This window comes from Spermophilus citellus (genome assembly GCF_964194105.1).
Source record: "Spermophilus citellus genome assembly, chromosome: 2".
NCBI classification, from domain to species: Eukaryota; Metazoa; Chordata; class Mammalia; order Rodentia; family Sciuridae; genus Spermophilus; species Spermophilus citellus.
The window spans coordinates 199,114,625-199,127,888 of NC_138183.1; the positions used below are offsets into that span (position 1 = coordinate 199,114,625).

The 13,264-nt window shown below is 42.0% G+C and overlaps 2 protein-coding genes across 2 annotated transcripts; one reads left to right on the forward strand and one right to left on the reverse strand.

The window, feature by feature from the left end:
• Positions 1 to 454: 454 nt before the first annotated feature.
• On the forward strand, positions 455 to 1,450 carry LOC308642028 (olfactory receptor 52L1-like; the record flags this gene model as incomplete). The annotated part of the gene is made up of 1 exon (XM_081280629.1): positions 455 to 1,450. The coding sequence occupies one exon, from the start codon at positions 455 to 457 to the stop codon at positions 1,448 to 1,450; it is 996 nt and encodes a 331-aa protein (XP_081136755.1).
• A 5,887-nt stretch (positions 1,451 to 7,337) lies between these two features.
• On the reverse strand, positions 7,338 to 11,794 carry LOC308642136 (olfactory receptor 56A4-like; the record flags this gene model as incomplete). Its single annotated transcript, XM_081280742.1, is given in 3 exon segments — positions 7,338 to 7,598; positions 11,116 to 11,649; positions 11,651 to 11,794. Coding segments are annotated over 3 exon segments (939 nt in total).
• Between the last annotated feature and the right edge of the window lie 1,470 nt (positions 11,795 to 13,264).

The window sequence follows — 13,264 nt, forward strand, 5'->3', positions numbered from 1 at the left end:
AAAGAGGGGATGGAACCCTGGACTCAATCTCTAATGAGGTGGAGAAGATGGTGGGCCTGGGGTCAGAGGAGGAACAACTGAAGAGTACAACGTTGTGGAAACTGAAGGAGACTAGTTTCAAAAGTAAAAGATGGACTTATTAACATCCAGAGAATGAATGAGGGGAGATCTTTCAAATGAACTGTTCTGAAATACAAATAATTGAATGGTAAAGTGTAAGCATCTCCCCTAAAGGCAGCATGTGTTTATTCTTATCTCTGAGTAAAACGAGATTTATCCTAATTCAGACATGTGCAAGTCTCACCCATAAGAAGCGTATCTCCAGGAAAGGGGATATTGTTCCTTGTCTCTAACTGTATTCCCTTGTGTTGCAGCTCAAGGTGCTTCATTCTTCTGGTGCAGAGGGCAGCCAGAGCTGGACTATGTGGTAACATATCAGGAGTGAAAAAAAATCATGACGTTGGTTTCTTCTCCTTTTTCCCTCTCTAAGCCCTTTATGATGGCCCTTAGCAATTCCAGCTGGAGGCTACCTCAGCCTTCCTTTTTCCTGGTAGGTATTCCAGGTCTAGAGGAGAGTCAGCACTGGATAGCTTTCCCCTTGGGTGTCCTTTACTTGTTTGCTCTAGTGGGCAACGTTACCATTATCTTCATCATCTGGGCTGAGCAATCCTTGCACCAACCCATGTACCTCTTCTTGGCCATGCTAGCTGCCATTGATCTTGTCCTGGCCTCCTCCACTGCACCCAAAGCCCTTGCTGTGCTCCTGGCCCATGCTCATGAGATTGGGTATGTTGTCTGCCTGACCCAGATGTTCTTCATTCATGCTTTCTCCTCCATGGAGTCAGGTGTACTGGTGGCCATGGCTCTGGATCGCTATGTGGCCATTTGCCATCCTCTGCACCATTCCACCATCCTGCATCCAGGGACCATAGGGCGCATTGGGGTGGCAGTGCTGGTGCGTGGATTGATCCTCCTCATTCCCTTCCCCATCCTCCTTCAGAGCCTTATCTTCTGCCAGACCACAGTCATAGGCCATGCCTATTGTGAACATATGGCTGTGGTAAAACTTGCCTGTTCAGAAACCACAGTGAACAGAGCCTATGGGCTGGCAGTAGCACTTCTGGTGATTGGGCTAGATACCCTGGCCATTGGTGTCTCCTATGCCCTCATCCTCCAGGCAGTGCTGAAGGTACCAGGGAGTGAGGCTCGACTCAAGGCCTTTAGCACATGTGGGGCTCATGTTTGTGTCATCTTGGTCTTCTATGTCCCTGGAATATTCTCCTTCCTCACTCATCGCTTTGGCCACCATGTACCCCATCATGTCCATGTTCTTCTGGCCACCCTGTACCTCCTTGTGCCACCTGCCCTCAATCCTCTCGTCTATGGGGTGAAGACTCGGCAGATCCGCCAGCGAGTGCTCAGGGTGTTCTATGTTAAAGGATTGATCTGAATCCATTCTAGTTAGTTTCTTCAGAGGTTCCTGCCACAGGCACAGCCAAGATACCATGGTTGTATGGATGATATGGATAGAGGCCACTCTACAATGAAGAGTCCTTCTAGTCCTACTAGCCCCCATGCCAAGAACAGCCCACAGGCATTTGGCTCCACGTTCTGTTGGGATATATCTGGATAGCTGGATCATGAAGAGGCCCCGCTCCTTGACACACACACACACATGTTAATTTTTTTTCTCCTGGTGCCCACAGTTGTCTACTCATTTTTTCAGAGTGATTTCAGAATAAGATAAATGACAGCTCTGATTATGACATCTTTCCTGCAACCCTGTCTGGAATGGAAATGGAAAGTCCGAACTTTTGCTCAGTTTTAGAGCATCTTCAAACCCTCTAAGTTTGACAGTGGCTCCAAATCACTGGACTCCTGGGTAGCAGCAAGGTCTCTTCAAAGCAGCTGAGAAGACCACTTTTTAAGAAAACGCCCTTTATCCTAACATTGATGTCATTTTACTTAAAAGAATCATAATTGATACAGGTAGTTTTGGGCAAAGGAACTTAGTGCCAGCTGATAATGTTACATGTGAGTTGGAAAGCCACTGGATGTTACTTTTTGTATATTTAGTCATCAAATATACCAATAAATTTTAAAATAATAAAAGAGTACAGAATATATTATCTTGCCAACATAGAATTTGAAAACCAATAACAACATGATGGCAATGAAAAACCCTAAATACTTGGGGAAAAAAAGCACATCTCAGTAACCATATATCAAATAAGAAATCACAAGGAAAGTTAGAAAATATGGCTATGCATGGTGGTGGTTTCAGTGTGTTGTTTTCATATATGTTCATGGGAAAACTATGTCAGATTCATTCCACTGTATTTCCTTTGCTTATTCCCCTTCCTTCCCTTCCATTCTCCATTGTCTGATCTACTACACTTCTATTCCTAGCCTTACCACCCCCACCCTTTATTGTGGGTTAGCTTCCAACTATCAGAGAAAACATTAGACCTTTGGATTTTGGGGACTGGATTATTTCACTTATCTTGATAGCTTCCAGATCCACCCATTTACTGGCAATGTCATAAAATCATTCTTCTTTATGACTGCATAATTCTCCTTTGTGAATAATGCATAGCAATGTATAACAGTTGCTCTGTAAGTTTGTTACACTATGTAGGAAATAACCTATCACTTGAAGGTATTCTGTGATAATGACGTATTCTGTAAACCCTCAAGCAACAAATAAAACTTCAAAAACAAAAAAGTATAATAAACCAAAAGAGGAAATAAGACAGAGTTAAAAATAGTTCATCAAAAAAAAGAATAAAAACAGGCGTGTACTTAAAAATAACACCAGAGCTGGTAAGAGGGAAGGGCTATGTGTGGGTGAAATAAAATAGACAAAATTACATCTGTTGATGTACATGTCCTTTCATATCCTCCTAGAGTGATCATTTGCTGCTATTCTAACCCCTCAAATGCCCCCCAAAGCTTCTTCCAGAACAATATGAGTAAAATTAATTTAGATCATTCCACTCTGTCGTTCTGTGGTCCCAGGGAAGGTCTATGGATAAAAAAAATTATATTAGACTTAAGTTTCATTGTTTCCTTACAGTATTTAAGCTGCATTAGTATATAATGTATTTTATCTGACTCCTGCTACATTACACATATTCTTACCTCAATCAGAAAATATTTCCCTGATTTTTTTCTAACGCTTTTGTCTTACTTTGTCTGAGTGTTACATGTTCTCTGTTATTAGAGTCTTAGATACAATGAGATCATTCTCCTTGTTCTTTACTCCCTTGAACACAACTATTAAATCCCTTAGCTCTTCTATCAGCCTTCTGTTACCAGCATTTCAATCCTCTGCTCCACCTCTAATCTCAGGACATTTTGCACATTTTCTGAGAATCAGTAAGAGCTAAAGGACAAAAACTGAGTAGTGATGAGACAAAAATCTGAGTTCACTTTATCTGTCACCTCTCACTTTGCTCCTTTGGTGGGGTTGCTATCCCAAATGTTCGTCCTTCTCTGGGCAGAAAGGTGTAAGACAAGGGAATAAACTTTCCAAGGCAGGAGTAGGATTGACTGTGAAAGGACACATAGTGAAGTGGTGAAGGATCCAACTACACACCAACTGGAATATTGATTTTCTGAGGGTGTTTCCTTGACCTTCCAGCAACCTGCATCACTAATTTTCCCATGTTTTCCCTAAACATAGGCCAAATGTCACTTCTTACAGATGAACACATCTACATATGGTTCCATTTGCACAACTCCAGAAGAGTGGAGAAGCAGAGTCTTATTATGACAAATTCTCTCATTAAAGAAGTAAATTCACTCTTTTCTCAAATGTCTACATGTGAGCACTGATGTCAGACTAATCCTGATCCTGCCTCCACTAGCTCAGCTCTAGGCTAGCTCTGCTAGTTTTAGACATCAGATTGACATCCCTGTAGCATTGCTCCCTTCCGGCCTCCATTCCCCCAGGTTGGACAATCTGATTCTCAAGTAGGGGTTTGGAGCTCTACCGCTCTCCCCTGAACCTCATCATTCTTGTACCAAAGGTCTTAGTGTAACTCATATCACCCTTGTTAATAGCAAATCTCATCAGGTAAAATGACAAAAACTGATACATTGTTGAACCCTTATCATCTGGTGTAAAAATTGAAGAACAACTCTTCACACTTAGGGTCTCCCTTTAGTCTCCTTTCTTGATACACGCCTGAACTGTACTTTGCTTCTGGTTTGACCTACAGACTTCTAACACATGTGTCTTTCTGATCTCAATACACAGGAGTATACGATAATGAAGATACATTTCTTCGAAAACATTAGAGAAGCAAATGTACAGAGGAAAATAATAAAGTGGGTTCCTACTTATAATTTAGAAGCATGTTTTAGACTCTGGTTGAGAAACTCTTCATAAATTAGGTCATCTAGCACATTGAAAAATCAGGAAAAACTGCTTAATAATAGAGGAGTTATCATCCTTCTTAAATGAGAATACCAACTCAGATTGAGATCTGTGAGTCAAAAGTCACACATCTTATAAATGGCCAAACTCATGTGCTCAGGGGTTTAAATAAATCAGTCTCATTCCAAGATAAGCAGAATTATCAGGTGCAGTGGCACACATCTGTAATTCCAGTGACTCAGGAGACTGAGTCACGGCCAAGTTGGAGGCCAACCGCAGCAACTTAGTGAGACTCTAACTTAAAATTAAAAAAAAAAAAACTGGTCATGTAGATAGTGGTAAATTACTTCTGGCTTCTATCCTAAGTAGAATAATATATATATATATATATATATATATATATATATATATATATATATATATAGTGCCAAAATAAGAACACTTAGATTTTATGGTATTCAAGTTTGCATTGAACTGTGAGTTATATGCAGCTTTTTGTTAAGTGTTTTGGAGAATATATTAATGACTTGGTTCTCTGAGCCATTTTCAAAGAAAACAAGAAACAAACTGTCATGTTTTATTAACTTTTATTCAACAAATATAACAATATGTAAAGTGCTATATTAGCAATTCTATAAATTGAAAAGATGGAATTTTAATTCTCTGTGGGTGTTTACTGGGCCAGTTTCAGAGAAGTTTACAATCTAATATCTGAGAGATGAACACATACTCATGACTCAAGATGGCCAGATCAATTCCATTGGGGTGAATAAAATAAGGCACTGTGGAGTAAGTAGAATCTAAACTGAGACTCTTAGAGTGGGCTCAGTTTGTCAAACAAAGACATTAAGTTTTCTGTGTGGAAAAGGCTACTTTGAAAATATATATACCAGCAAGTATGGAGCATAATCTAGAAAAGCACGAGTTAGGAACTGGCAGATGAACAAGCAAAGGGAAGAGTGCTTGAAAAGTATTGTGTTTTGATTGGGCTCTGTCTTGGGAGTTTCAAAACAGAAAATGGAGATTAAAGATATTATTTTGATGAAAGGCAACATCATAGGAATGATAAATTACTTTATAAGTCCTCCAAGAAAAGTTGGGTCAACCCAGATCAGCTAAGTAGGAAAGCATTCTCAAATGACTCATAAAATACTATATATGAAGCCCTCAATTACTATCCCAAAAGGGACCTGGTTACTAATGTAAATCAATACCAGGAAATATCAATCAATCACCACCAATCAGTCACAATCACTTTCAGAGCATGATTGGGATGAGAACTGTAAAGAGTTAAAAACATTTTTTCTTATTTAGCCACTCACTAATTCAAATGCCTGCATTCTATGGAAAACTACACTGTCCCCAGAACAAGATATGAAGATTGACACAATAGGGCTTCAAATAGGATGAGGAATACAATTTAAGGTATATCTAAGAAATGAAGGAAAGGATGGGAATGTAGATGGTATCTGAAATCTGACGGAGAAACCAGGTAAGACAGTATGAAATTAGACACTGATAACTGGGTGGGGAGAGAACATAATATTTCACTTAAAATAAGACACACTCCAGTCAAAATAGCAATTATCAAGAATGCAAATAATAATAAATGTTGGAGAGGATGTGGGGGAAAATTTACACTCATACATTGTTGGCGGGACTGCAAATTAGTACAACCACTCTGAAAAGCAGCACAACAGCCAAACTATGGATGCATCCTAGGTTTCTTTCAACAGATGAATGGATACAGAAAAATGTGGCATATATACACAAGGGAGTATTACTCAGTCGTAATGAAGAAGAATGAAATTATGGCATGTGCCAGCAAATGAATGGAACTGGAGGATATAATGCAAAGTGAAATAAGCCAGTTCTGAAAGTCAATGTTAAAGTGTTGTCTCTGCTATGCAGAAGCTAATCCAAAATAAGGTGAGAGGGAAAGAGAAAAGAAAAAAAGAGAGAGAAATCTTTCATCAAAATAGAAGAAATATCAGTAGAGTAGACAAACAGGATTGAGGAGGAGGAGGAGTAAAGAAATACAGGAAAAGGGAAGAAGAATGGAATGAATTTGACTGAACTTTCATGTGTACACACATGAGTACATCACAGCGAATCCCACGAACAAGTATACCCACGAAACACTAACTTTTAAAAATACTATAAATAAATTCCAGAAAGATCATCAGAACTAGAGGGAGAGAAGAATGGAAGGGAGGAGCTGGAGGTGCTATGGAATGAATTAGAGCAAATTATATTCCATGCTTTTGTGATTATATCAAAATGTACCCTAATGTTATCTATAACTAAAATGAATCATTTAAAAATATATTTAAAAATGTATGCTTGCAAATATAAATCATCCTAGAATTTAACCAAATTTATTACAAATAAGGAAAAAACTACAGAAAATTTTTACATCAGAGAAGTGGCTTTAAGTATAAATGATAATGATTTCTATCAGGGAGAAAAGAAGCAGTGTATGACACATGCCACTCACTCTACATCAGACCAAAGTTCTGGAATCAACTTCTGTAGCTCCACAAGAGACTCACTGATGGCACAAACCAGGTTCAGCCATATCAACGAGAATAAAGAGATCTAACACATATGAGTTAAACAATTTAGGAAACTGAAGAGCATTTACAACTATTGGAATAACATTTCTTCTTTATTTGACAACCATATCACTCAAAGTTCCTGAAGTTATGGCTTGATAAGTCCCTTTCAATTGATAAGGCCAGAAAAAACTTAAAAGTTATTCCAAAAGGCAAAAGTTAAGCTTCTAGTCAGTGTAACAGAAAACAGGCATCAATATATGAATATCCCATAGTCAGCATTGAGCAAAGCAAAATACAAACTTACTCTTACATGAAATATTTAAATTTCCTATGCATTGTGAAAATTAATTCCCATTGTCAATTTCTGTTCCAAGGTCACATCTCACTCATTTGACTTCTTACAATCTTCTCAGCAGTTTCTGGATTCCCTGCTTGATTTCCTTGGTCCTTACACCATAAACAATGGGGTTCAGCGCTGGGGGAATGAGGTGGTGCAGGATGTTGAGAAGGATGGGGACATCAGGGGGAATTCTCTCTCTGGCCAGGTTAGTGATGACCAGAACTAGCAGCACTGTGCTGAAGAAGAGGATGAGGATGAAGTGGAACCCACATGTGCTCAGGGCCTTGGCCACAGCACCCTCACCCTTGATCCTTGTGGTGAGCCGTTTCTGCGGACTGTGGTCACCATTACAAGATGGCGCTGGCTCCGCTGTGGTCTGTAACAAACAACTCCTTATTTGGGAGAGTTGGCGCATGGTTTTTTAACACCCTATGAGAAAGCTCCACGTGGCAGCTTCGCATTGGGGCTTGAGATGCTTTATTAAGGCTGGGAGAGGCATCCGAGAGGAAGAAGAAGAAATATCAAGGACCTGAATAAACGGCTGAAAGAAGATTCCTGTTGTTGCGTCTTCCTTGCGGGCAAGGGGGTCGCGACAAGTAGTGCCGAGACCCGGGAACCAGAACTTTCAGACGTCAGGGGTGGTGCACCGGATAGTCCCAGGTAAGTGGGACCCGCGACCAAAGCGGGGATAGTCCCAGTAAGTGGGATCCGCGACCAAAGCGGGGTCAGCTCCTCTACAAAGAAAGAGAGAGCCTCATATTTTATTGCAGCTGCAATGTGTACTTTCACTTTTGTTTTCTGTGTTTCTTTTGTCGTCTGTGTCTTTTGTTTTCTGTGTTTCTTTTGTTGTTGTGTCATGGGTGCCGCATCTTCAAGTCCGCTTCTCCTGGCCCTAGATGGCCTGTTACGTTCCAAGGGCCTGGAAGTGAAGAATCGTACTTTACAGAGATTTTTACAGAAGATAGATATTGCTGCACCGTGGTTTGCATTTTCGGGCAGCCTTACCATACCTAGTTGGGATAAATTAGGCAAAGATCTTGACTTTGCTTCTGAGCAGGGCATATTAGAGGGCGGGGTGATACCCCTTTGGAGAATAGTCCGTAGTTGCCTCACAGAGGACAGATGTCATGACGCACTTACTAAAGGACAGGAAGTTCTAGAACAATTACATGAGGAGAAATCAGAGACGGCAGGAAGTGAGGTATCTCGGGAGGATGGAAGTGTGCGGAGCGTGAAACAGGGGAAGAGGCGATTGTATCCAGATCTCAGTGCGCTGCGCACACCTCCATGTGAAAGTGGGTCAGAGGAAGAGGAGAATGAGGAGGAGGAGCTTGGGAGGCTGTCTCGCCAGCTAGGGAGTTTAGCTGTAGGAGAAGGGAGCAAAGATAAGCAGGGGCTCAAGAAATGTGATCCTCCGGATCCACCGCCGTATGGTGGGGGTGTTTCGGGGAGAGCTTTCCATGCTCAAACATGGAAGGCTGTTCACGCTGAGATGGGTCTTGCTTATCCAGTTTTTCAGGACGATAATAGGGGAAGATTCCATGAGCCTTTAGATTTTAAAATTGTGAAGACTCTGGCGGAGTCTGTGCGCACTTATGGGGTGGATGCCGCCTTCACACTAACTCAGGTGGAGAGTCTGTCTAGATACTGTATGACTCCCTCTGATTGGGCTAGCCTTGTTCGGGCTTGTGTTTCCCCAGGTAAATATTTGGACTGGAGAACATTTGTGTTAGAGGGCGCAATAGAACAGGCCGCCCAAAACCATGCGGCGGGACATCCTCATTGGGATAAGGACATGCTTTTGGGGCAAGGTAGATTTGCTAATCAACAGACAGGATTCCCTCTTGAGGTATATGATCAAATTAATAACATTTGCATTCGGGCATGGAAGTCACTTCCAAACAGAGGAGAGGTATCTGGTAATTTGACCAAGATTATACAAGGCCCTACAGAACCCTTTTCAGACTTTGTAGCAAGGATGGTGGACGCCGCTGGAAAGATTTTTGGGGATCCTGATAGAGCCATGCCCCTTGTCAAGCAATTGGTCTTTGAGCAATGCACCAAGGAATGTAAAGCAGCAATCGCTCCTTATAAGAACAAAGGCATAGAAGCATGGATGAAGGTGTGTAGAGAGATTGGAGGACCTTTAACTAATGCAGGTCTTACAGCTGCTGTCCTTCGGATTGCAAAACATATTTCTAATGTTATGCTACAGCCTTTGTATGCTACTCTTAGGGGTGATCCAGATCTTACTTCCCCTCGTAGCCTCACTAAAGAGGCTAGAGCGGCCCTTATGACAGTAGAAGAAGCTATACAACATGCTACTTTATGCAGGCTCCAGAGTGATAAACCTTTCCAATTATGTGTGCTTGCCACTATGCGGCAGCCTACTGTTGAGCGTGCTCATCGCACCTTAAAGGAAACTTTACAAAAACAAAAGGGGGGAATAGGAGCTGAACATACTCCTAAAGAACGCCTGTCCTTAGCTCTCTTTACCATTAATTTTTTGAATTTGGATATTCACGTTCGCTCTGCGGCCGATAGACATGTGTCCCCTCAGCCCTCTGTGATTGGCTATGTTAAGTGGAAAGATGTTCTTACGGGCCAATGGAACGGCCCCGACCCCGTGCTGACATGGGCACGAGGATCTGTATGTGTTTTTTCCCAGGATCGCACGGAACCATTGTGGGTCCCTGAACGCCTGACAAGAAGAGTCTTGACGCCAGCTACTCAGCAACAAGAAATACCACAGCAACCCCGTGATGAGGATCTTCATTCTGCTGAGTGCTCTGGCTCTGGTGCTGGTGCCGATGACATGGACGACACCAATGCAGTGGTGGGCAGCGGCACGGGCTTGGCCAATGCCGATGCCGGTTCATGATTTAATGATTCCAGGAATGCCTCCCGTATCATTGGCGAATATTTGGCCGGAAATTGGTCCAGATAAAGCTATGATCATACAAGCTCTTGCAGCTTTAGAAAATGGCATCTCATCTCAAGTCTGGCTTACGCAGATTAAACAGTAAATCTTTGACATGGTCGTTGCACCCCAAGTTTTATGAACATTGCACTGGGATCGACATGTCTTTCTTTGTTATTCTCTTAGTGTTGGAAAGCCCTTGCACTCTGCCGGCTTTACTGCCATTGCACGCAGATGGGTTTCCACACTAGTGCTTTTCTATCGCCTTAAGACCCGTGCCTTTCTTTTAGGGTGTTGCCAACTTGTTTGTCGTCGTATTTCTATACAGCCACAGTTCAGCCTCAGCCATCCCCCTTCGTCCACCATCATCACGATACAGGATGCGAGGCAAGGCACTGCACTTGAGTGATCCTTGGAGTGGACCTCAAGGAGAGCATGTCCTATTGCATGCGGGTTAGACGCGTCCACGCCCCGTCCCACGAAAAAAGGCGTCGGCTGATATGGCCTCAGATCTGGGGAAGGGCCCTCCTTGGGGCTGAGCCATACTATGCAGCCACTTCTGCACAGTGGGATAGGACCTCTACTCTCGCCTGTATTGTTTTTGGAAAACAAAAGGGGGAACTGTGGTGAGCCGTTTCTGCGGACTGTGGTCGCCATTACAAGATGGCGCTGGCTCCGCTGTGGTCTGTAACAAACAACTCCTTATTTGGGAGAGTTGGCGCATGGTTTTTTAACACCCTATGAGAAAGCTCCACGTGGCAGCTTCGCATTGGGGCTTGAGATGCTTTATTAAGGCTGGGAGAGGCATCCGAGAGGAAGAAGAAGAAATATCAAGGACCTGAATAAACGGCTGAAAGAAGATTCCTGTTGTTGCGTCTTCCTTGCGGGCAAGGGGGTCGCGACAGATCCTTATCACAACTTTCAATATAAAGGAGTAGGAGAGAACAATAAGGATGAGGTCAGAACCCAGCAGCGTCCAGCCTATCACAAACTGGTAGAGCTGGTTTAAGGTGATGTCATCACATGACAGTTTGGACACAGACATGTTAGTGCAGATACAGTTCTTGATAATTCTTACACAGTATCTCAATTGGGAAGAAAGTATGGGGATAGGCATAGTAAGAAGGACATTCCGGGCCATGATAAAGATGGCAGCCCTGACCACAAACTGGCCAGTGATGATGGAGGGGTACCGCAGTGGATGGCAGATGGCCACATAGCGGTCATAGGCCATCACCATGAAAGTGCAGGACTCCATCGTCAGGAAACTGTTCATGATGAACATCTGGAGGAAGCAGGCAGAGAAGCTAATGGGTCTGAGGTCAAACCAGAAGATGGCCAGGACCTTGGGGATGACAGTGAGGCAGAGCACAATGTCCAGCAGGGAGAGGAGGCTGAGCAGGTAGTACATGGGCTCATGCAGCGAGGCTCCCAGCCAGATGACAATGGTGGAGGGTGGTGTTGGCCCCCATGGCCAGGAGGAAGAGGAGGCTGAGGGGCACAGACAGCCAGTGCTGCCAACTCTGGTAGTTAGGGAAGCAGATGAGGAGGAATTCAGAGATCAGTGCAGTGGAGTAGTTGCTTTGTTCTGCCATATGCTGTGCTCTCATCAGGACTGACACTTCAGAAAACCTTGATGGACAAAACAGGAATAAATCCATCTACGCAATATGAATACCTACAGAGAGAAGTAACTCATTTTCCAAAGAATCATTTAAAAATAGTAACAGGTAAGTATCTAGCATTCTAACCTAGATACTTAACTGTTAAACACCCTGTAATTAGAATGGACAGAAAAAAATTATATTTCTTTGTTTGCCTGAGATAATCCCTTTTGATGCTACTGTTTTTTGTGCCCAACTTGGTTGATATATTATGTAATCAACCTCCTTATAAGACAATACCACTGTTATCCCAGTTTTACAGATGAAGAAACAAAGGCAAAGGTAAGCAAAGTCACTCTATTAAAATCATGGTGAAACCATGACTTGAAACTATGAAATCTGGATCTTACAGCCACTACCTTTTTCTGCTACTATAAAAACATATATAAAATTACTTATGCAAGCCCAGCTAGTAAAATAGATCAGCCATAGATTCCAAACCAATGTTGGTCTCTGTCCTTCATCCAAGAGACGAAATCACAGGCAAAGGAGGAATCAGACCTAACTACATTACCAGATAATACTTGAAGACTTCATTAGAGTTATGACTATCATATGTATGGAAAATAAATCTCATAGACATCTAAAAATATAACACTTTGTTATACGAAAATGTAAAAATTTTATATATATCCTAGTGTCTTAGGCAAGGTGTTGAGATGAGAACCGTAAATTTCAGAAGCCAGCAATTTTTGGTCCAACAGTACTATTCCTAGACTATGGGACAAGTGGATGTGGTGGCACATGCCTGTAATCCCAGTGCCTCAGAAGGCTGAAGATCCCAAGTTAAAAGCCAACCTCAGCAACTTTGTAAGGTCCTAAACAACTTGGCAAAATCCTTTCTCAAAATAAAAAGTAATTTTTAAAAAGGGGGTTGTTGATGTGTCTCAATGGTTAAATACCCCTGGGTTTGATCCCTGCTTTTAAAAATAAAAAATAATAATAATAATAATAAAAGGAAAGGGGAGGAACAGCAGCAACTGACTCCATGTGAATTCACCATCAGTCACAAACCCACAGTCTATGGCTTCCTGGCCTAATATATCATAAGCAGTTGTGGAAAAAAATATAATGGGTCAACCTTTTACACGATTTCCCTGCTAAAGCCTACCTCTGAACATTGGTCGATATGCCCAGTGACACTGTTTCTTTAATGCTGTTAGGAAGTTCATACTCAGCCACTTTTAAATCAACAATGACAGTAGTCCTAAGGAGTGTTGGAATCTTTCCATTAATTTCCATTAATTTCCTCTGAGAAAATGGAAGCCAGCTTCTCAAAGGTGAGAAATGGGAATATTTGAAGGCATAGATGAAGGTTGAAATAAACAAAATTTCCACTGTTTGCCTAATAATGTGAACTCACCCTCCATATCATCTGTAGCACCAGCAAAATATCAATAG